At 44.6% G+C, this 24,766-nt stretch overlaps 1 protein-coding gene across 1 annotated transcript; it reads left to right on the forward strand.

Annotated features, from left to right (window-relative positions):
- The first annotated feature begins 16,458 nt into the window (after positions 1-16,458).
- olfml3a (olfactomedin-like 3a) lies at positions 16,459-22,165 on the forward strand. The gene is made up of 3 exons (XM_062392289.1): positions 16,459-16,666; positions 19,008-19,326; positions 20,860-22,165. The coding sequence occupies exons 1-3, from the start codon at positions 16,556-16,558 to the stop codon at positions 21,642-21,644; spliced, it is 1,215 nt and encodes a 404-aa protein (XP_062248273.1). The 5' UTR covers positions 16,459-16,555; the 3' UTR covers positions 21,645-22,165.
- Positions 22,166-24,766: the final 2,601 nt, after the last annotated feature.

Raw genomic sequence — 24,766 nt, forward strand, 5'->3', positions numbered from 1 at the left:
GTGATGCTTCTCGATGAAAACGCCTATAATCACTACCTATCTAATGTCTGCTTCACTTTCTATTATCAGAATTCTCCTACATATCTGACTTAATTTATCAAAATATTCTATGCAGGACAAGACATTTCTTAAGCTTTGCTGACACCAGCAGATTGAAAACAACTGTAAAATATGACTAAAAGATTGAATCATATTTGTTCAGGGAACCGAATCAATTGCCTATTACTTAGCCCTGTTTTTCAAAGTGTATTTTAAAGTCCCTTATGTTTCCACTTTAATTAAAACTGAATAGATGTGGTCCGTCAAGCAGCAGATAAATCTTGCTGCTCTTTAATATCAGTATATTGCTCCTCGGTCAGTATCAGAGGGCTTTAATAACAAGGCTCTAATAAGGGCTCAGACTTTATGGCTCGGACGCTTGTCCAGCCAGGGAAATTAGCTTGTTAGCATCATTGCATGAATGCCTCATAATAGAGGCTTCTCATGGAAGCATTGCTGAGATGCCAAGTGTCACATACTGTACCCGAGAGCTGACCACAAGAACGTTGCACCCATGTGCTATTTCAGCCACCTACCGTAGCTGCTTCGTCCAGAGGGGAATGAGCGGCTCGCTGAAAAGCAGAGAACTCCCCAAATTTAACAAAACAAACATCTTTCATTTTTTAAATAAATGCCCGACAGATTTAGGTAATTTCCTCCTATTCCTCCACATCTATTTAGTACCAGTGAAAAGAAATGTTATGAAAATGACAAATCAAAATAAAGACGTCGAAAGCAGCATGAATATATCGTGTATACTAGGTAACTGGGAGCTTTTCCTTTTTTTCCCCCGAGCTGTCGTCTTTCAACATGTTTAACTGGGCAGGGATGACAGACGACACATGTTTCAAATAATATTTGCCTTTTCGTTGCTCAAGGAGCGAGAGAATGGCACACACTTGTGAGTTTTGATTGTCTTATGTGTTTTTTTTCTTCTTTTTCAAAATGTGTTTAATGACAGCTATGTGAGCATGCCATAACGCATTCGCTGCCCTGCAGTGGAACACAGAGCCTGCCAAAGTGGTTGTGAAACCACCCTGCGCCACGACTCTGACAGGAATTTCCCATCACCCCATTATCAGCATCAGACAAGCTGAGTGATTGCAATTACATCTGCCCAAATGCTAAGAGCAACTGCTTTTTCTCTTTCCCTTCGGAGACATGGGGTATTATGAATAGGCCCATTGTGAATCTGCGAGGTTTCTCTCTGCCTGTAAACCAGCATAGTTGAGCTGTGCAGCTTTAATGAGGCCTTAATTACGAGACTCCTCTACCTCAGTGACTGACTCATTGGCTGATGGCTCTAAGCAAATCCTCCTTTGTGCAGGAATCCTCAGAAACAAAGAGACAACAGCACGGAATGTGTGCACGTGTTCTCAAATTTGCACAATTAAAATCAGTCCAAATTAGTGTTTTTACTCCAGATCTGCAAATGGCTTTGATTTGCAAGGTGACCATAGTTGGAGCACAAATATGAGGAGGACATGACGTTTTGGCGAGGGGCCAGCCACCGGCCCCGGACCCCAGCATGCATTCTGTCTTTCTTCTGTGTTTGTCAGCACTTCCAAACATGGCTACCTGCAGGGAGGAACAGACAGCGAGACTCTCTCTTAGGGATGCCAGGCTCCTGTATATTATGTTTTTAGCATGCCTCGGATTTTTTCACAGCAGCCTAAGTTACTCCAAACAGAGCCCGGCAGTCCGAGTCCTGCTGATACCTAGGCGGCGCTAAACAAACCTGTTGCTGTGATACTGTCCCCGTCCCCTCGTGTCTCCTGAGGAGCAGATGAAAGATAAATGCACTGGAACTCATTACTTGCTGGTTTTCATATGAATATAATATGTAACATTCATGCTGGTGCCACTTGGTAATCAGGAGCCTTTTATACTGATAAGGACGACATTTGAGTTGCCAGGTTGTGGAGAAAAAAACCCTCTTTACGACTCTTTACGAGAGGTCGTTGTAGTGATGTTGTAGTGATGCACTTTTGGAGAATAAGGAGAGAATGAGCAACTTTAACGTAAGCTTATGATTTATAAAGTCTGCCATATTGCAACATAATTATATCTTGCATTTGTTGTTCTGCAACTTTTTCTCTTTCTTCCATTGCAGTTTGCAACCTCAGCTAACAATATTAATTGGTTCATTAATTTCCACTTAGGTGTCATAAAAAAAACGATTGATGCACAAACACTAAAGCTGCGTTCAGACACGCACTGACCAGGATATTCTCCTGAAGCGATCCAGAGGGGCTGTGTGTAAGACAGCCAAGCACAGAGTAACAGGCTTCGGACATTCTCTGGAGCAGCACCTGAAACTCTGGAGACTGACCACAGCTGGAGAATTCACTGAGGGCAAGTGGACGCATGCGTGATGACATGTCTAACATGCAACGGATGAAAACAAAACTAATACATACATATCAGGATGAAAAAGAGAGCGCAACAGGTGTAGTAGAGGCTGAACAAGATGTCAGCTTGGAAAGGAACTTTTGGTGATAAGACGTTCATGTCTGAAACTAGGTTTAATGGAGTTGAGAATTGGGGAATTGAAAGCTACTTATCCAATTAAATGTTTGATTTACCACTAAAACATATTTACTAAAGTGGCAGAGGGAGATTCGAGGAACCTTCCAGCTACACCAGTCAGTCTTTACTGGGACTAACCAGACAGTGGGTGCCTCCTCCATTGAGATGTTGAAGCACCAAAGGCTCAAAACAAAGAAATCTGCTTTAGCTGCGGTAGAACTAAGGACAGAGGATGTCACACCATGTTAAAGCCCTATGAGAAGAATTGTCAAATAAAATTTGATTGATTGATTGATTGAAACTAAACAAGCTAGACAACAATTTTTTAGCTTTGATTTGTTCTTTGTATACATTTTACAACTTGTTTTTCGTGCCACATTTCTATAAATTCCAAAAAACAGACAAATATTTAGTTAGAGGGTGTTGGGGTGTGATCGCTGCCAATCTCCGTGATTTATATTGCGTTACAAATGGAAAGAGACAGATATTAATCCACATTTGTGTCTGGGTGTTGTTTTATCTCTACTTGATTTATTGTTTGCCGCAGCGACTTAATTACGGCCTAGACGACGCAGAGGAGCACAAACACTGATCACATCCTTAAACAGTGCCTGCAGGACATCATAAGATACCTGTGCACACTCAATGCCATGAGCACTTTCCTGCAACTCAGGTAAACTCAATGTGTCATGTCTCCCGCTGAATAATCTTCCATTCACTGTGAATGGTTTCAAAATCAGACAGCAGCTATGTAAGTATTCTCTGCAATTTAGTTCTCAAATTGTAGCTGTCAAGCGCAGTTTAGATTTCCCTCCGTCATGCACGGCCTCTCAGATTGTGTCTCGTGTATCTGTCATGTCGACATCTCTGCACCTTCACAGGTTCACTCAGCGGCCCGGGGGGCAATTACACCCACAGATGAGTTGTATGAGGACACAGGAGGCAGTAGAGAAACGCTGGTCCAGCTTGACATTGACACAGCAGACACACACACACACACACACACACACACACACACACACACAGACACACACACCTCACAGCATGGACAGCGACCAGGAAAGAGACTATTCTAGCTGGAGTGGAGACGCTGGGTTTTAATGACACGGTATCTTTCAGAGCGCCATTCCCATAATTATCCTCCGTCTGACGTGGATCTGTCATTGTCATTGATTGTTTGTCCTGATGCCCACCTCCTCCTCGGGAGGGGGGGCGGGGGAGACGTGTGAGTGTAGAGGGGGTGGGGGGGGATGTTTAGCTCCCCTTGAGTTGGACAGGTTGCATTCAGCAGCCCATGGGGAGGCCCAAACTGGAGCCATTGGGAAGATTGGTATCGTGTTAATGGCTCCACAGGCTCCAAGATACATAGCAGCAAAACCATAAGAGGCACTGGAATGTGGACCCCCTTGAATCATTGTCATAATTAGGGACAATTGCGCACGCAGATCCTGGGTCTGTTGTCCTCATTTGGAATCTGTCTCGTCTGTTTTTTCTCATGTCTCCCTGCGCTGCTTGTGTGCCTCTGTGTTTGTGTGTGTTGGAGGAATAGTTTGACATTTTGGGAAATGGATATTGTTTGAAATGACAAGATTGCTAGCACTGATGTGCTTGGGAATGTGACATTAGGCTACAACAGGGGGGGGGGGGGGGGTAGGCGAGCCTCTGTCCAGCTGTTGGGGTTTGGAACGGATGAAAGTAGGATTTAGTAAACTCTGACTTTGCAAACTAACTACATTTGTTCAGTGTAGGTCATAATAATGCTTTGGAACTGAATTGTGGAACTACAGGTCCCACAATGCTTTGGGGGGTGTAACAATGAAAACTATTCTCATTATGGCTTTTGGCTACATCTTGATCTTGTGACACAAGCCCCCTTTTTTATTAACATTCACTGTTTTTGTTTACATTTTCGCAAATTGTATATGTGGAGACCGAAAGGACGCGGTCGGGTATCTGGGCTCAGCCTGAGAGATACAGGGTGAGGAGTTGAGACATCGAGGGGGAGCTCAGATGAGAACCGCTGCTCCTTCACGTCCAAAGGGGACAGTTGAGGTGGTTCGGGCATCAGGATTCATTCTGTTGGTGGTTTACCAGGCATGCCCAACCAAGAGGAAACCCCCGGGGTGAACCCAGAACTCGCTGGAGGAACTTCATATCCCATTAGTTCTGAGAACGCCACACGATCCCTGGAAGAGCTGGAAAAGCATTGTTTCTTTGTGTGTTTCTGATCCACCACAATGTTGGACATGGTACGAAATAACCACAACATCAGGGAATAACCTCAAGTGGCCTTTCGCAGTATATTTTGTTGGTAGATGTCAGATACTTGTGTTCAACACGTCCCGATCTTCACTGTAAAAGATCGTGGCTGATTTTCCTACTTTTTAACCGGTGTTTTCAGTCTCATATACCAACAGATACAGAGTGGTATACATTTTCTTGTCCTAATATCAAGAACATGTATAATCGTATTTCCAAAACGTGGTTGAACTGTCCATTTAAAGATGTTTTTGACCAAGCAGTTTATCGAGTCTCCAGTTACAGCAGCATTAAACTCTGCTGTTGTTGAAAACATGTCAGACGTCCATGTTCGTCTCCGTAGGACGGATGATTGGACCTTAAATGGCTCCATTGACACTAATGAGGGCAAATCTCCCTCATTATCTCTCCCCCAGTGATGGCAGAGGATGGAGCGGGGGGGCTCAGGTGAGGCGACTCGCTCTCAGCCTCCTGGGAATAAAAACGGCGGAGTCGCTGGTCTGGCCGAGGGCTGGTGGCTCGTGTCTGAGGGTGTGGTGAGTCTGAGGCTGATGGTGGAGATAAGATAAGTCCTCGCCGTGATGACGGTGAATCCAGGGAATGATGTGTCTCAGGCCAAAGTTAGTCATACGTGACAAGAGACTTGATTATATAGTCACTGTGATGGTCTGCATGCATTTCTCCAAGACACAAAGTTATATTATAGTTATTATATCATAGTACAGTCATTTCCTTTTAATGCCCCTTTTCTGAATTTGGCTGCAATTCCCCTAGAGGGCGATCAAGAGGTAGAACCCACTGATTTGCAATGTTAGGAACTAGACGACTCAAATAAAAATGTACACTTGTAAACAACCACAGATTCTACAGTTCAGGTTCTAGATACTTTAATCTAATGGGGCTATACCGATATTTGGGGGGGGGGGCCTTAAAGAGACAGAAGCTAAAACCAAGTGTTTCAGACAGAGGCTGAAGAGAGGAGCTGCAGCAACGGACAGTCTGAGGTAAGTACCTTGAGAAACGAGCCTTCATCCGAACCCCCTCTTCCTCCAGCCTCTTCCTCCTGCTGCAGCTTGACCCTGTGAAACACCTCGAGTGTCACCCCAGCCCGTCTCACGCCGCAGGCAGGGCCGGTGTGGCTTTTCATTTTCTTAAATCAAGACTGTCAAACAATTGTGTATATATCCTGGTGGACACTGATCCAGGAGGCTCATAAACGTCCAGGCTCCTGCCGTCCATTTGTTCACATGTGTGATCTCATATATCACACGTGTCACTCCTGGGGAATGAGAATCTCCCACAAGCTTTTAGGAGAAATCCTGCTGACATTGTTATTTGAAACACCCCCTGATTATTCATCATAGAGTTTACTTCATTTATGAGGATTAAGATACACAACAACAACAACTGCAAAGCAAAAATTAAGTTTGATGTTTTTAATAAGAACTAATTAAATATCTATGTTTTTATTGTGTATTCTCACATATTGTTGCCACCTTACATTTGCCCAAAAATAATAATATGCATTGTGGTGTGAGGGCTTCAGTATGAAAGGAAAAACACAAAACACAGATGTGCTCTCACACACTTGACAGACTGCAAACTATAATCTTCCAAATCCTGTCAAATCCCAGGGATGTATGTTCTCCTGGTGAAGAGTCACACGTGCTGGATGAACTTCTTCTTTCTCCCACTGCAGCCGGATCACACTCACAGACGACCGTGGACAAGAGAGAGAGAGAGAGATAGAGCATCTCTACATGTTTTGGCAAACTGATAAAAACCCTTCACAAGAAAAAAAATAGAAAAGGCTTGAAAGAAAAAAGAAGTAATATTTGCGGACGTAACTCTTCTGCCTTGAGACAGGTTTACAGTCTCGTGCTGGCAGGACGGATTCCTGAAATAAACTTTCCAGACCCGGGGAGTGAAAACAACTCCCTTTCTTTTGTGAGGGAGACGAGGCTTGGGCCCGATATTCATCAGTGGGGATAACCTCTGACCCCAGAATCATATGACGCTGAGTGCTGGAGATCCCGCTGCAGCCAGACAGTCTGTCTGAGATGCCATCTCTCTCTCTCTCTTCCTGACACTTTTTCCTCCCTCTCTTTCTGCCTATCTCCCACTTCTCCTCCCTGGGGACCGTAGAGACAGTATCAGGGTGCTGAAGAGAGCTGAAGCTTGTTTTTCAAAACCTTTTAAGAAAGAAAGACCCCCCACAGAGTTCTTATTAAACCCTGTCATTATTTCAGAATGCAAGCAGCCCAATGAACTCTTAATCTGGAGTCTTATCGAGGCGTAAAATCAAACTGAACTTGAATTGTGGAGGTTTATCTTCTGGTTTCAGACAAAAGTGACACATCACCAGTTGACTGTGTTGGTTGGCTGTTGTCAACAGGTCAACAGGGTCAACGTTTGTTCGTCTACGCTTTGTAATTCAATGCAAAGCATTTATTCCATCGAGCTTCTGAATGAAAATGAAACCAACTGTTCCAGGAGTTTACTTTCGATATTTTCAGAGAAACTGGGAAAGAAAACGACATTGAATACATCACATATACGATATTTAAAGATGGACGTTTTATAGAGATGGACGCCATCTTGCGTTGATGATGTCATCTGGAGCCAGAGTCGCACAAAACAAAGTGGGTAGTGTTGCTTTACAAATGTCACATTTCTCTGTATGATGTAGGGGTAGTGACCATCCAGCCCTTCAACCATAGTGTAGTCTGGACCTCCCTAAATATGAAGGGGTAGAGTAGGGTAGCACAACAAGGTGAATTAACTTGTTTCATCCAGTGGAATATCTTAGTTTAATCCAGGAGCAAATTGAAATGTGATTGAACGTCTGTGACAAGCGTTTCAGGAAAATCACTGTTCATGCTGTCAGAACAAGCCTGTGAACAGTCTGAGTGAGAGAAATGAGCAAAGTTTGTTTCTCCCATGTCCCGTAGATGAAGTTTGGAAAATTGACAAAGTTCTTCAGTGCGGGGCAGAAGTTTCTATTGACAGGATTAACTTTATATAGAAATAAACAATGTAAACACATTGAGTGACTGTGTATTAATCTACAGATCAATCTATCCCGTCTGTCCTGCAGTTGTCAGATGTGTCACTATTTTAATTTAAGGAGCTTTCATATCATCTGTCTTTGTTTGTAATCTATGTTACAGCACATCATGTTGAAATCAATCTCTTAAAAACAGTTTAAGCTTCGTTAGCAAATAAAAACTACAACTGCCTTGATAACGCTGTCTTCTAAAGTCTTTGTTGAGGTTCTTCACATGGACTCCACCTCTTCAGTTTCACAGTAACATGAAGGTTCTGGGTTTATGGGACATTGTGTCCTTGAAAGTCGACCAAAAACATCGAAAAACAAAGTCTGGATTAACCGTAACTTTTTGGAATCACCATCTTTATCAAAACAAATGGAGTGAACCGCACAATTTATATGTGATCTGAGAAAAGTTCCAGGGTTTGAATTTTAATTGTTTGCATAATTACGAATGTCGGTGGGATTTATTATTCAAATAAAAATCGAAGAGGTGAGAAAATGAAGAAAAACACTCCTCAGGCCTTCACCCCCCCCCCCCCCTGCAAATACAAAAAGAAAACTTGCATAACCAGCCCCCCTTTCTCTGACCTCCTCCCCCCTAATCATTTTAATGCAGCCCCTTAATGTGCCCCCCGTTTATAAATATTACTAATATACAACCTTGTGTCACGCAACACTGTGTAAATGTATTTTTGCAAGACGAGGAAATCTGGAAGATATTAGACATATATACCGTAGCAGCTTCACTGTCGCCTCCACCCTGAGATACCAGCACACAGACGATGGGCTATCACCACTCCCAACAATTACCATTAGGTAGGCCCTGTAAGAGTCTTTCCACACCGAGCAGCGGACTGAAACAGCTGCTGACGTGAGCGCACCTCTCCGGAGCCGCGCTGCGACGCCACAACTCCCTCACGGGCTTTCAGGATTAAGTAACTCAGGACATATACGAGCAAAATACCTAATGGGCTTCCGACGACATTTGATTTAATTTACCTGAAGTCCAGGAACTCTCCTAAATTGTTTCCATCTTGCAGCAGCACACTGTTGCTAATTGCGGCTGCTTATCAGGGGCGATCACAGGTTTGAACCCTGACATGATGGAATGAATGTCACGGTAATGTATTGCAGGGCTTTTGTATGAGACACGCTGTAATTACAGAGCAACTATGGATAAATCTCAGGCTAAGATGCATTCATACTTTCACTGATCCAGACACGGAGCCTCGGAACATGTAATTACCTTCTAAAAGAAGTATGTCCCGTTTACATGCACTCAGGTCATTCAACAAAATGTCGGAGCGGGATAATGTGGTGATAAGTACTCGGATCTGGTGTTTATGCACTAATCAGTGTTGGAGCGATTGCGCAGCGCCTCCATAATGAACGTGAGCAATTACAGAAGCTGTAATTTCATGTTCTCGACCGCAGACTATGATCTCACTTTTACCGCTCTGGTGTTTACAGTAAATGAGATATACGTACATGTGAAGTATGATGGCAAAATGAGACGCTGTGTTCTGATTGCAGGTGAACTGCCCCCCCCCCCCCCCCCCCCCCCGCCAACCCCCTCTGCTTACAGGAAGAGAGGGCAGAGCCCCTCGCATACATTTCTGTTCACTTCACAATTTGGCATCTGTAACGTTCAAGACATTTCACTCAAGTGAGTCATGGCTGGAGTGGAGCTCTGTGCCAGAGACGTGTTGGGTTTGAGTGCCGCGGCGCTCAGAGCGTGAGGTGACATGTTCTGCTGGTATAGGGGATATGGGAGATGCTCCTGTAATGAGTGCTTTGTGAGATAATGGTATGCACAGGCCCGCCTCCTGCTATGTTTCCTCATTCGGCTGCACAGGCAGAGACAGCAACTGGGACAATGCTGAAACATGTCATGCAGTGGAGAGCTCGGGACGCACACGCATGCAGAGCTCGAGGAGTGGTTGGTGGGTGTGTGAAGGCCATGTAATCTGATTTCTGGAAATGCACATGATTGTGAGAAACTGTGGTTCAACACTCAAAGGCTCCTATCGAACTTAGACTTCAGGGGATCACCGGTGCTCAATTTGAAGTGTTCCCTCTGTCCATCCATCGACCTTTGAGGGTGTTTGGGTTCCTGGAGCTATCCCAGCTGACATTGGGGCGATAGGTGGGGTACACCCTGGACAGGTCGCCAACAGAGAGTTTCACTTTCACACCAATCTCCAATTTACTAGCTTCTGCATGTATTTGGACTGTTCCCAGAGAAAATCCAATGCAGACACGAGAACATGCAAACTCCAAACAGAAAGACCCCCGACCAAACCTGTGAGGCAGCAGGGCTTATTACACGTTTCTAAAAAGAATGGTTACAAAAAGCAAACAACAGCACAAGACAAAGCCCACAAGCAAAAGTCAAATAACAACATCAGGTCGGAATCTGTCCCGCAACCTTTCACCAACTAGTGAAATATGCAGCGATATTCCCTCTTGATCGGTTTCTTACTCGCTGACTTTCTCTTCTCCTCCTCTTCAGTGTCTTCTGTGGCTCGGCCGTGATGTGAGCTATTTGGCTCTGATTGTTGGTGTGTGACGTAAAGTACATTTTAAAGCAGGTCGTAATGTTCCAGCCCGGTGCACCAGAGTCAACACAGTGTCAGGCCTCCAGGGAGCGCTGTGGCAATGACAGACAGGCCATTCACCTCATTGTATGTTTGAGCACAATCGAAAAATCTAATCTGAGCTGCAATTTCAAGGACTAAAAACGAGTGCAGCTTTAAAGTACTGCACTCCGAGCGGGAGCCTCTCACGGCAGCTGCCTCCCTGGCAGCGGCAGAGAAGTCGTACAGTCCGTGGATGCTCAGCCGTGTTTGTGTGTGTTAACGTCAAGCTGCGGCAGCGTCTGGACCGCACCGGAGTATGGCTCACAGCTGTGTGCTCCTGTCCGGGGACAACTGCCTGTGACGGCATGTCCTTGGTTATTCTCTCTCATGCTGTGTCTTTATTTCCAGTGGTCAGGCTCCCATGCGGCACCCACCGTGGATGAAAGCAGCTTTGTCAGGAGTTTTTCCCTCGGAGCAGCCGCCTGCAGCCCCTCAGGCCGCCTCCTCCTCCGGCTCTGCAAGCCAAGCAAGTGCACGTCGGCTGTCAGATTCAGGCTGAGAGACAGTTTTCATTAGGGAGCTCAAACTACTGTTAAATTTAATTTATCAAAAAGCCCCTCGATGCATCGTGGGCACGAGATGTGTGTGGATAATGCACACCTCGTTGGAGACTGGCATGGACACACCACACACCTCAAACCATTTCACAATTCCTGGTAGTTACATGACTCACCGTTTTGTGGATGTTCCCAAAGACGGTTCAGAGTCACACTAAGCTGTTATCATTCCGAGATTATGTGGCCAACAACACAAACACGGAGATCCAGCACTGCTTTGACCTTAAATAGACATAAATGGAAAAATGGATCCTCGGTGATCAAAGAGCTGGTGTCTGTTACAGAAACTTCGGCTTCTGTACTTTCTGTCTGTGTGTCCCTCCCACGAAGTGGCATCAAAAGCTGACTGCTCAGCGTCTGTGAAGCACAGAGCGAGAAGTTATCGGCAAGTTCAAGGAGCCAAAAAGACTGAATTGGAGATTTGATCAGTGAGTGAGGAAGAGAGAAGCTGTAGTGGCCTGAATACAACGCCCCCACCCCTCCATCTTGTCCACCGCGTTGGACTCGAGCTATAAGAGACAACTAGAGGAAGAGAAAATCCTGTCTCTCGCCTCAGATGTCATGTTTGGCATTTGGATGCTCCAAACTCGTCAATCTGGACTCATGCTCGAGCTGATTTATTTGAACTTGTGGGTCAAGCTCCTGTGACTCGATGTCCTGGAGACGTCCACCAGCTGGGTGCCACTGCCAGTGGACTCGTGGACCTGCACACAACGCCGCTGGCTTCTCCGAGGTTTCCACAGCGCGCTCATCGCAGCAGTTGTAGATACTTCAGCCAGTCGTCCTCCTCTCTTCGGGAGAACAGGTGAATACTGTGTTTATTCACAAGCTTAATGCACGGTTTGTGTGAAGCCAGCGATGATGTGAATATCGCAGCATATTTCACTTCATGAAGTTAAAAGAGGTCTAAGGAGACAGGACAGATGCCGACCTGGCCTTGGTGTTATTGGACAACTCAGCCATAACTTGTTTTGGTTGCTTTATCTTCTGCTGTTCTTCTTGCTTGATGTTGAGCTTTCTAAGTGAATTCTCAACTCTGGTTTACCAACAGAAGCCAGGTGAACTCATTTCTATTGGGCTGCTGCTGGGTTAGAGGATCTGACGATAATCCAAGGTTATGATGCAGATTGAGGCTTTACAGGGAGTTTGTAACAAGGCTGTTAGATTCACGCCAAATTGTTTCTAGATTCTTGCCTTACAGAATCAGGTAATTTGTTAGACAAATAGAAAAACAGCTGTGAGTGGCTGATGAAATCCATGAGATGCCTTGGAGGGTGTGAGCCAGGCAGAGCTGCTGTGTCACTAATAAGGCCTTGACTCTTACCTGGACTGACAGCCAGAGAATGGGAGGAGAAGGGCCGGCTCCACACTGCTCAGTCAGCCAGAAAGCCCCCAAACGGCAGGGCTAACGCAGGTCAAGTGATTTGGCGCCTCGGGTGTATTAAAGCTATTTACAAGGGACTAAAGGATTTACGTTGCTTCACCCATTGGGTCTGCACTTTTATACGACCTGGCACCGCGCTGCGTTTCTCTGACCCTCTCCATCAATACCAAAGGGTAATAAAGAATGTTGCCTCTCCGGGTGTTTGGCTTTTTGTTTAGTTGCAGAGGAAAGAGGTTTTTACGGGCGGCTCCCGACGCCTGGTGTGAAGGCTAACACATGAGATTACATGAGATCCTCTGCACTTTGTCATGCACAAACGCACAACGCACACAGACATGCACACACACACACACACACACATTCATAATCACAATCAAAGCTTTAACCCTCTTTGGTATTTAAGTGTATGAACTTTGGATAAGTGATTTATAACAGAGTTCTAGTGTAGTTTTGAAATGATAATAATATAGTTGTAACTAACTTTAACGCTTCCAAAGTTTTATAGATTTTGCCAATATAATTAATTAACTTTTATTTAAACAAACTTAATTCAATTAATTAATAAGTTAAGTTTAAGTTCTTTACTGAAGTTTTAAATAAACAATATGCCTTTTCCTGTGTCTTCTGTGTTTTCTCCAGGTTCTTCTTCCGCTCACAGTCCAAACACACTCAGGTTAATTGTAAACTTTAATTTGCTTGTAGGTGTGAATGTAAGTTTAAATGTGTGTCTGCCCAGCGGTGGACTGGTGACCCGTACTGGGAGTTCGCCACCTCTGGGATTGGCTCCAGCTCCTGCACCTCCCACGAAGGACAAGCGGTATAGATGATGTGTTTATTATTATAACAATAATTATGATTTAATTGAACTGTTGCATCTTGTTCCTGAGCAATGATTGGACATACCTGATGCTTCTAGATGTCCAGGTGGAAAAACAGAGGTGAGCTGCTCTTTATATCTGGATCTGTTCATCTCTTTATATCAGAGCATAATAAAATATGAATGCACACAAATATACTTTGACTGAATCCAACCAACCCAGAACCCACAAGTAACGTCACATTCAAGCCGAGTCTTTGGCAAAGAGAAGGTTTACCACTGTAATACTTTCTTACATACCTGGTTTAATAAGGGCACAAGGAATAAGCTCAATAAATTCATGCTGTTTAGTTTAGTGTCTCTTAAAATGAATACTTTGAAATAATTGTGCTGAGAATTCCACAGTTTCACTCCGTAAACAAAAATAAACATTTGCTTAAAATTAATAATCTGATAAAACATCAGTCTAGGGCCAATTATCATTTTTTTGTTTGACAGTTTAAGTACATTTTGGTCAGATTTTACTATTTTAAATGCAGACCTTTTACTTGTATTGCGGTATAGTTGTATTGGTACTAAGCAAAGGATCTGTTCGCCGTTAACTACTCACTTCACATACAGACAGATACTGCCATCTTGTGGTCATCTCTATAGTGTGAAGTAGGTTTGGTGACATTTCTGTTTCCCTCCTTGGATTAAAGTGAATCAGTGATACGTGTCTCCAGCATCAGTTTCCGCCCTGAGCTGAAAGGTCACGAGGTCAGTGGAACCTAATGGATCCTGAATGATGCGCTGCCCTTTGATCACATCACTCCAATCAATGGTGGAAATTAAGCCTGTAATTAATAATACATAAAACAAATCCACACTGAGCAGCAGGCGTTGTGAGGCTTCAAAAATCGATTTCTGTCAAATTGGGGGGGGGGGGGGCGATAAACTGTAATGACTCAAATCGTTCAGAAACTGCGCCTCTGGGGCATAAACACACACACACACAAGAACACACACAGGGTTTTCACCAGCCATTGGCCTGTCGGTGCCCTCGCCTCCTGGTTCCAGATTAGATCAAACTCCAGTTTAACCAGTTCGATTCCAAGAGCAGCCGTATGGCACTTTGTTACCATGACGACCCCGGCAGCCCGGTCTGCAGTCTGCGGGGGGGGGGGGGGGGGGGGGGGGGGGGGGGTAGACGATGGGTGGATGAGGTTCAGTTCAGGACTCGTGGAGATGATGGAGGCCAGGAGACAATCAGAAGACGCTCCTTGATTACACCACTGTCATTAGGAGGAGTCTGCACTGACCTTTAATCAGACTGGGATGATACACATCAACAGGCTGAAGGTTGTGTTTCCACAGTCACAGTGTGTTGGCCCTGAGGTGAAACAGGTGCAACAAATTTACCGCAAAGAGATACAAAATGAGCACAAACAGATCCACATTGACTAAATAGAGAAACAAAATAACGCCAAATAGATGCAAAACAACTAAGAACGAGATGCAGAACAATCCAACATCAAAGATACATAGAACCATCACTAAAAGATGCAAAACAACAACATAGAGACACAAAACCAACACAAACAGATGCAATATTAAGAAAAAGAGACACAAAATTACCACCAAGAGACAAAAAACGACCACAGAGATCCAAAACAACTTAAAAGAGATCCAGAACAACCACAAAGATACACAAAAAAGCCACAAAGCTACACAAAACAACCACATTGAGATGCTATATATATATATTTATATATATATATATATACATTTTCCATTTAAGTTAGTTTATTTGGTGTTAATTTATTACATTGAATGAACAATGCAAAAACAGTTTATAAGTCCCAACAACCAGGGCTTTAATATTTTATGAACTTAGCGTTCCTTTCCTCTTTCTTTAAAACTTTACCTCCATCTGGGTCCAGAACCTTTCTGAACACTGATCTGTGGTGAAGGGTCACGCGTTGTCGGTCTGTGTGATTGTGTGTCTGTCTGTGTGATTGTGTGTGTGAGTGTGTAATCCAAACCTCATGTTTCTTGCAGCAAGAACAACCTACAGCCGCTCGCACACATCACAGCCTCACAATGTCTGTTCGAGTGACAACAAAGTGTTATTGAATAATTACAACAGTCAGGGTGTGTGTGCGTGTGTTTGTGTGTGCGAGTGTGTGTGTGTGTGTGTATGTGTGTGTGTTACATGCTGGAACCAATAAGTCGGATCAACTGCGGGGACCAGTGAAGCCATAAATGTCTGACTCTTGTTTAATGGAGTAAATGCAACGCTGCAAATGTTTTCACTTCTGAACGAGAGTTTAACAGTTTTGTGTTGTTTTCCTCAGATTACTTTAGAAACTGGATCTTAGTTCTGCTGACACAGTCTCTGTTTAATCACTGAACTTCTTTTCCTCTACGAGTATCGCTGGCGTCCTCCTCGACTCTCTTTATGTGGATTTGCCCCTGAACGGTTTGGTTCTGTTCACATTATAAACACATTAAAAAACAACACATACCAGGAGGAATGTTGTTGTTGTCTGCTGCTCTTTAAGCGTTTTAATAGTAAGAATTACATCTTAAGTGCATCCACAGTGGAATATTCTTTAAATGCCATTATTTAGCTGGAAAAAACCTAATTTCATTATTTTACAGCAACACAGGCTTTGTCTTCTAAAAACCTTTACTGTCTAATCCTCATGTTCTGCTTTCATGGTGACTTTGTCCTTTTTGTTTCAGGGACTTCATTTGAATTACAGCCTCTTATTTAACTCTGCATCCACACCAATGTTTATTAATGTGCACTGTTAAATAAGCTCATAAATAAATGATTGCAGGCTGTAATGCAACTGATTGTGTTTCATCAGGAGGATGCATATGATAGCAGAACTGAAACAGTGTATGGATTGATGTATACAAAAAATGCACTCTTAATTTAACCTTTCCAAAGAGTAGAGCCAAAAACGAGCGTCATCAAAACCGAGTCCTAAGTTTAGTCCGTGTTGAGTTCGAATCCCTGCTGAGACAAACACACGTGCACACACTTCCTGGAGCACATTCAGTCATTTTTTTTATTTTTTCCCGGGGACAGCGAGGGGTAAGAGGCTCGAGGCTCCTCCCTGAGAGTTTGTGAAAACATTCCAGCAAAGTGAGGGCGGTCAGAGAAATTGGGAAACTCTGAGCGGCCTCTCGCTCTCTCTGTCCGTCGCACCTCTTCACACGTGTGGCTGCACTTTGTATACTGGTGTCACTGGTTCGTGTGAAACTCTGGGCTCACAAGGAAACTCTAAAATGAGGCCGGTGTTGGTGCTGCTGGTTTCCACAGCCTGGACCATGACAGCAGCTCAGTACTACTACCAGGGGCTGATGGATTATCTGGAGAACAGGTTGTTGGCTATCGAGGTAAGAAGCAACCCCTCCTTTGAACCTCTGATCGGTAAAATGTTGTTTTAATGCACAAAGTGGCAGCAAACCTCCCTCTTAAGTAGCTCATTTGAAACAGGAGTTCATATTTTTCCAGCTCCTGATGGCCGCCTCCTCCTCCTTTGATTTGAATTTAATGTCTTAACTAATGCGGGCCAATTAATGCAATGTGTGCCCAGCTCATCAACTTGGCAAGGGGCCTCTGGCGGGATATCAGCTGGTGCAGGGCGCCTCTTCTCATGCGACACGCAGCCCCTGTTCAGCAACGTTACAACTCCTTCAGCATGTAAGACAATGACACACAAAGTAATGAGAACAAGTGCAACCTTTGCTGCCGTGGCATCAAACATCCCCGAGGACTAATGGAAAGGTGTCTTCTGCAAATGGGGAACAAATCTGTTCTGCAACAAAGAGCCTCCGGGACGGAGTGGAGTTTGGTTTTGTTGTTGAGTTTTAAAGTGTGTTGTGTGTTTGTGTGTCAGGGAAACACTTCTCTGTTGGTCTTGAGGTGAGGATTAGAAAAATGTTTGTGTTCCTCTCGGGGTCATTCAACTGAACTCTAATTCAAGGAGTTCCTTCTTTTTCACCAAGTGTGCGGCCGTGATGCAAAAAGACAAATCATCGAGCTGTAATCCGCATGAAATGAAATGTCTATTTACGTCTAAATCCCCCCCCCCCCCCCCCGCAGCTTCCCTCCAGTCTCAATTTCAATATGCACTGATACGAGCACGGGTAATTCATCAGCAAGTTTTCATTGAACTCCCTTTTTCCATTTGACCACGGGCCTCCGAGCGAGCGTGGGGGGGGGGGGGGGGGGGGGGGGGGAAATGAGAAGCGAGGCGGAGGAGACAGAGGAGCAGCCGTCAGTTATTACATCTCACTGGTGAGTTATTCACCTGTCAGTCACGACAATGAGGAAACACAGCGCTGTCCAGTGGTTGCTGATGATGCTTTGATTCAAACACTTTTTACCATCTGGAATTCGTGGTGGTGGTGGTGGACAACACAAACCAGCACCGAGGCCCAGCGGTGCTTTGAGGCAACATGCTAACGTCAGCATGGAGACGCTCCTCGTTATGATAACGCCAGCAGGTTGAGGTTCGGTGCATTTAATGCAACATCTGCAGGATTTGCAAGAAATAAAGAAAAACACGAGAGGTGATTACAAACCGGTTTGCTGTGGTTATCTCCCCCAAGGAGGTTTGTGTTTACACCCTTCTCTGTGTGTGTGATTTTATGCAAGATTACACAATAATTAATTGAATGAAACCATGAAACTTGGTGGTAGGATTTGAAAATCCCATCACATGTTGGTGCAGATCTGAATCAGGGGAAGATCCAGGAATTTTCTTTACTCTTTAACATGTTCCCTGTTAACCAAGGAAGTAATTCAATGGATCTTGATGAAATTGGTATATTAAGGGGAATGATATTTATGAGTGTGTGAGGATTGGTGCATCTTGATTGGATCTAGGGGGTCGGTTGGGTCATTTAATGCAAACAGGGATTATTAGTATATTCTGATACGTATATATACATAACTAGATACAAACAGTATATAACCTGTCGTCTTCTATTAAGATTCTTCTTGGTTAAGAAGTTTAGGGTCATATTCCACTCGGCTGTTTAACATTATGATTTAAACGAACCGATGCAGGATAACTATCATGTTCACCATCTTATTTTGAATGATTTTTTCATATTCTTTGTATTCTCAGCTGAGGGGAATGTTGTCACTTTTGCAAATATTGTGTCGCTCAAATTTAAATGTTGACCTTGCTGTGCAGACTGTTCAATATTGTGAGGAATCATCAGCCATAATAAGCTATTAAAACACAACAGCCCTGCTCTCCACTGATTTTCCTAATTTCCGTCTTAATCATACTTTATATATAAAAGCTCATCAGTGTGATTGTGAATCGTGACCGAGCTCAGTCGCTGCCCCTCGAGTTACCTAGAAATCCGATGTAACTGCAGTAGACTCTTCTTCCCTCAGTCTCTGCACCATTTTCCTATAGCATCAGATAATTCTATCAAAACTATGTTTCTACCACAAACCTCAACCTTGACAGACCAAAGGAATCATTAGAATTCATCCTCAGGGATCGGAGAATATCTGCACAGGATTTCATGGCCATGTGTTAAATAGTGAATGAGATATCAGAGTGTGGGCCAACAGCCTGCAGCCCCTGCAGCCATCAAGGGGCTGAAAGGCTCAACAAAGTAAACACACTGTTGTTCCTCGTCAGGTAACTTTAGTATGAACCAGACAGATCTCATCCTGCAGTGGGTTACAGCACTTGTTTTTTGCTCTTCTCAGGACCGTATGCAGTTCTGGCACGACCAGTCCCACCGGTACCACACCGAGCTGCAGGATTTCAAGAAGTTAACCGCCGAGGCCGTGGATGGGCTGAGCAGCGAGCACGGCTCCCTGTTCAAAGACCTGGAAGGAGCCGCGGTCCGGGTGGACCGGGTGGAGCGGGAGATGGACTACGTGGAGGCGCAGACTTCGCCTCGGGCCTGTGCCAGACAGGCAGAGAAGGTGGTGGAGCAGGGGGTCTGGGGGCTGGAGGAGAGCAGAGGAGAGGAGGAGGAGGAGGAAGAGGAGGACTGGGAGGAGCTGCACTCCAGAGTCTCTGGTGAGCTGCAGGGAAAAACCCACTTCAGCTGCTTTTCATCCTTTATGCTTCAGCCCACCCTGGAGGTTCGGTAGCACACAAGCCTCAGAGGTTCAGTTTGTATTACACATCTCAGCGGGCACCACACCAGCTCCTTCTGCTGGGCCGCTGTCTGGGAAAAACCAGGCCACTGGAAAATGGCAACACAAACACAACGTTGTTACGAGTCCGTGGACTGTCACGTTTTCCAGGAGAAATGTGGCTCATTGATGCGACTCATTTATTTCAGCAGAGCTCAACTCCCACAGAAACGGCTTCTGCTGTGTGAGCACAGCGCTCGTCTTTATAATCTCCACGTCCAAAAGAAGTAGAAGTACAAGTGGAGCCTTCACTCAGGTAGCACATGGATTTATCACCCAATTAGAGCACGAAGCGGAAAGTTGTGGAATCAGATTTTAATTCCATGAGACACATCAACCCTGAGTGTGGCACATTAAGCATCAGATCCGTAACGTTACACTTAATTGGTTCCAGAAGCTAAACGGCTGTGGTTAGATCATCAAATTCCTTTGGTACCATTTACACCGGCTCTTCTCACAAAGCAAGAAAGTAAAGTACGGATGTTTTTGTTATTCTGACTTAACAACACAATCGATTACGCAACAGAATTATGCAGAATAAAGGTTTCTCTCTCTCTCTGTGTGTGAGATCTGGAGCGGTGGCTCTGCAGAGAGGAGGGACAGGAAACTGCCCTGAGGTCAGCGGCGTTAATCTCCGAGCTCATGTTCGCTGGAGTGAGGTCCGCACACAGCGACCCATTGTGAGCGTCGGTGAAACGACCCAAAACGAACTGCACGGCATCGCGGGGTCACCACTTTGCATGACTCAGCATAATGCTAAACTCCCCTCAGGACACATCAGTTATTTTTACTGCTCTCACAAAAAGCATCTTCGTGCTGTCATGTTCGCTGCACTCAAACTTCCTCTCATTATGAGTCTGTGTGTTCAATTTCCCCTTCACTGCTTTGAATCTGCCTGAATTTGGAGAAGTCCATATTCCGACTGCTGCAGGCGGCTGGAAGTTTCTAAATAACCAGACTGCGAACACACATTTCATTTTACTGCAACATGGTAATGGAGCAAATGATGCCAGGCGATTTAAATAGTTGTATTTTCAGTTTCTCAAACATAGTTTTCACTTTTAATTTCCCTTTAGGTTGATTTTTACCCCTGAAATGTTTCAAATCTTAAATTTTTTCTCGTTACCATTAAATATTTATGATTAAATGGATAATGAACAATGTGGAAGCAAAATCTGCTGTATCAGGGAATGTGGGAGCTTCCCAACTCCCTCCACAATGAGTTCCACAAAAAGTTTAGGAATTGAAATACAAATAGGGAATCTGTGAAAACACTTAGCAGCTCTGTTACATCCCACGAGAGCCTGAAGGAGCTCAACGGGCGAAGGAACAGAACAGCCGAGTTCCTCGATGGATCCTGGTTTCCACACATGAAGCCTGAAACTTCTACTTTGTCTTTTTTCCTTTCTTTCAGACTGTGTTGAAATCATCTCTGGCATCAGATCAGTGAAGATCCTGAAGAGAGTGGGCGGTCCCAAGGGGATGTGGACCAGAGACCCCAGGTCCTCCAGGGTCTACGTCTTCAACGGGACTTCAGGAGACGTCATCTATCGGTTCAACTCTGTTCAGGACTTCTCCCGTTCTCCTGGACTCGCCGGCGGCACACAGATCCGGCTGCCCTTTGCCTGGAGCGGCCCCGGCAGTGCTGTGCATAACGGGTATTTGTACTACGTGATGCAGGAGGCTGACACAGATCTGCAGGTCGTCAGATATGACCTGATGAGTGGCACGGTGACGGATATCGCCATGTTCCCTGTGGACAGCCGGGCGAGTGTGTACAACCTCAACCCGGAGACCGTGGCGGACCTCGCAGCCGATGACGAGGGCCTCTGGCTCCTGTTCGCCACGAGTGACAGCGAGCCCAACATCAACCTTGCTAAGATGGACCCCGCCACGCTCGATATAGAACAGATCTGGGACACCCGGTGCCCAAGGGAGAACGCGGAGGCGGCTTTTGTGGTGTGTGGGACCGTCTATGTCGTGTACAACACCCGCCTGGTGAGTCGCTCGCGGATCCAGTGTGTGTTTGACGTCAACGACATGGTGATCAGCGAGGAGGCTCCCCTGCTCTACTTCCCCAGGAGGTACGGGGCCCACGCCAGTCTGAAGTACAACCCAGAGGAGAAGCAGCTCTACGGCTGGGACGACGGATATCAAATCATCTACAGGCTGACCATGAAGAGGAAGATGCTGGTGTGACAGCGGGGGAGGTGGTGTCATGTTCCCGAAGGCAAGGAGAGAAACATAGGAGCATTAAATCTGTACATATCCCTCCCATGATAGGGCTTAACGTGGCCTGAGTAATGGGATTTCCACTGTTACTGAACATGCCTCTGTAGGAGTCAACAATGCATGTGCCAGATGCCTTCAACCCTCGAGGGAAAACCTGTTGGAAGCTTTGAACAGAGACTGGGAAGCGTTTCTCCTTTGCTTCCAGTCCCGATGCTAAGCTAAGTTAGCCAGATGCACTGGTTTGTATTCTTGTATAGCGCCATCTTATTTTATTTCAAACCAAAAGTCTCCATATTTGGAGAAGTGGGGGGGGCAGGGGTGGAGCCTGACTGAGTCTGAGGACGCTGCATCTACACCTGTGATCTGCACCGATTGGTCGGTAGTAGCTGTCAATCACACAGCATCCATGCCCCAATGCATATTTGACTCTTAAAGGACCATTATTTACTAAATGAACCTCATACTGTATTGAAAACTTGAAACTAGAGATTGAGACATAAACTGTTTTATAAATGTAAGTGTAAATCAAGAAGTGGTCATTTTTTCATACCTTTCCCTTTTTGTGCAACCAGGGGAGTCGCCCTCTGCTGGACATTTAAGAGAATGCAGGATTTTCAGGGTCGATGCTAGGTTTCTTTAGGCCTGTTTTGAGGTTATATATTATATTATCATATAAATCTTTTAAATGTGTGATACACTTTGTTCCCGTATCACGCTCAGGCTTGAGGAATTAGCTGGATACAAAAATCGGAACCTTCCACTAACCTCACAATCTGTAGACGCTACATTCAAACACACATTTTATGCAGATCACACATAATATATAGCTAGATTTGCCTCTTGACAGAATTATCTCCCGATTTTATCCTTTTCATATTGTGTAAAATACCAGAAAAACTACAAAAGAACATGGAAATGCCATTTAGTTTAATTGGGTTTGTGGAGTCTTCTGCTCTGTGGTGTGTATGTGTGTGTACATGTGTGTGCGTGTGCATGTGTGTGTGTGTCCTCTCCTCATTTAATTTGACCATTTGACTCAGCAGGAATCTCGTTTCCTTCGCGCCCCCCCCCCCTCCCGCTCGTTAAGCCACTCGCTGTGTTGTTATTGTGTTTTGTGTGTTTTTGCCACAAAACCAACAACGCCGAGCTCATTTTGCATAAGTCTTTTAATCAAAGAAAAAGAAACACATCACACCGCATGGGAGAGAATAGAACAAACTTGATTATCAGACCTGTTGAAACCAGACAATGAGGATTTGTGGCTACTGTGCGGTTTCATTTGACTTTATTACACACGGGCCTCACGTGGTGCGAGGCCTGATAACGATCTAGAATCTAAAGTGAACTCATAATAGACTCGTCTGTTGATGTCCACCAACCAGAACGTTTCTTTTCTCAAACATTTTCTATAATTACAGATACAAAATGCTCAATAAAAAAATTGTAAATTCAGTGCTATCATGACAGGTAGGAGAGGAAACGGGATCATTTCAAGAAACATCACGACAGTAGGCAAAGCTAGAGGGTTTTTGAAACAGTCGATATAAACGGAGGCAAGTGATTTAACAGGTTTCTTCTACGATGAAAACACACAGCACATGTCAGAGAAATATATGACCATCATAAAACACGTGTTTTTGTCTTTTTCTTCAAACAAGAGGTGGAACAGAAACGACTTTTTCAACGTCTTGTTTAGATTTTTTTTTTTTCACATTTAAATAAAGTATCAGAAACCTAAGGGGAGGGAGGGAGCCGTCGGAAAACAACAGCGTGAAAGAGAGCGAGCCTCGAAACTGTCACGTCCAATGAGGCACTGACTCACTCCCGCTACAACAAGTGCCAATTAGAGAAATGCCACCGCTGCGTGGATGCTGACCCGTCCACCCATCATCAGCTGTCGTCCCCCCCCCCCCCCACACACACACACACTGAGCCACTGAGCAGCTCACTCACTCTGGGTAAACCACACCCACGGAGGAAATGGCCTAAACAGATCCTGCTCGGCCTGCTGAACGCATCTTCGTCTCCACGTCTGGCCAACGAAACTTTCCCAGACTCTGTGATATATTGTGTGTTCGATGCATTGCGTTGTTCTGTAGCAGTTTGTCGTTCTGTGCTTTGACTCATCCTCTGCTGCTGAGCGAGGCCCCGGCAGCAGAGTCTAGACGAGTCCTCGGCCAAGAACACGGTTCCAGATCAGATTTAAAAAGTTGCAGCTGTTGAGATAACACTGAACTGAATTCTGTTCAATAACGGTCCTCACATCAAAAAGACATTATCAGTACAAGTTCTACCCAGTTTGCACTTTTACTGCCTGATATCACATCGACTCTGGAGCATTTTCTGGCCTGAGTGAACTGACTGTGTATCTGAGTTGGCCAATTACAGCAAAAATATATATAAAGACACGATAAAATATCAATTTCTAATGGAGTATTAACTGAGAACTGGAGGAAAATAAGGTTTATCACAGAAATATGGATCCTCCTTTTCATTAAGACCCGTTTTCTTTTATATTATAAGAGACTCAGGAAGCAGCAGGGGATAGAAAACAACCTCATCATGTACATAAAGTACATATGGACATTTTCAGTGTTTAGAAGATAAGCAGCTTGTTGGAAAACCATTCAAATAATTGAAAAGGTGACTTTGTACGTGGCTCTAACTCTTACATTGAAATGGCTTATAGAGGAACAGTCAGTACAGTGGAGATCAACACGTGCAAATAGAGCAAAGTTAAGCAAATCAAGAAATACGTGATGCAGGTGGATGAGATGTTCTAGTGAGGAGAACCCAACTACAGGCACTGAAGCAAAGACAGGGGAAGTTGAGTTCAATGGAAAAACACTAAACACACATGTAGTCATTGAAGGAAGGTAGAAAACAGACAATCCAATCAAACTGGAAAAGTCAAGCAGGAAAAACAGGAAGAAGCAAACGGATCTGACAAGAACCGAATATAAAAGACCACCTGAGACAAAGGGACACACAGAGACTGTAGAGACAGTTGTGTTCATAATTAAACACACGTGACACACATGAGGTGCAGGTGAAGACAATCACAAGGGAAACCGGAGGAAGACGAGGAA

Source organism: Platichthys flesus, chromosome 7 (genome assembly GCF_949316205.1).
Source record: "Platichthys flesus chromosome 7, fPlaFle2.1, whole genome shotgun sequence".
NCBI lineage: Eukaryota > Metazoa > Chordata > Actinopteri > Pleuronectiformes > Pleuronectidae > Platichthys > Platichthys flesus.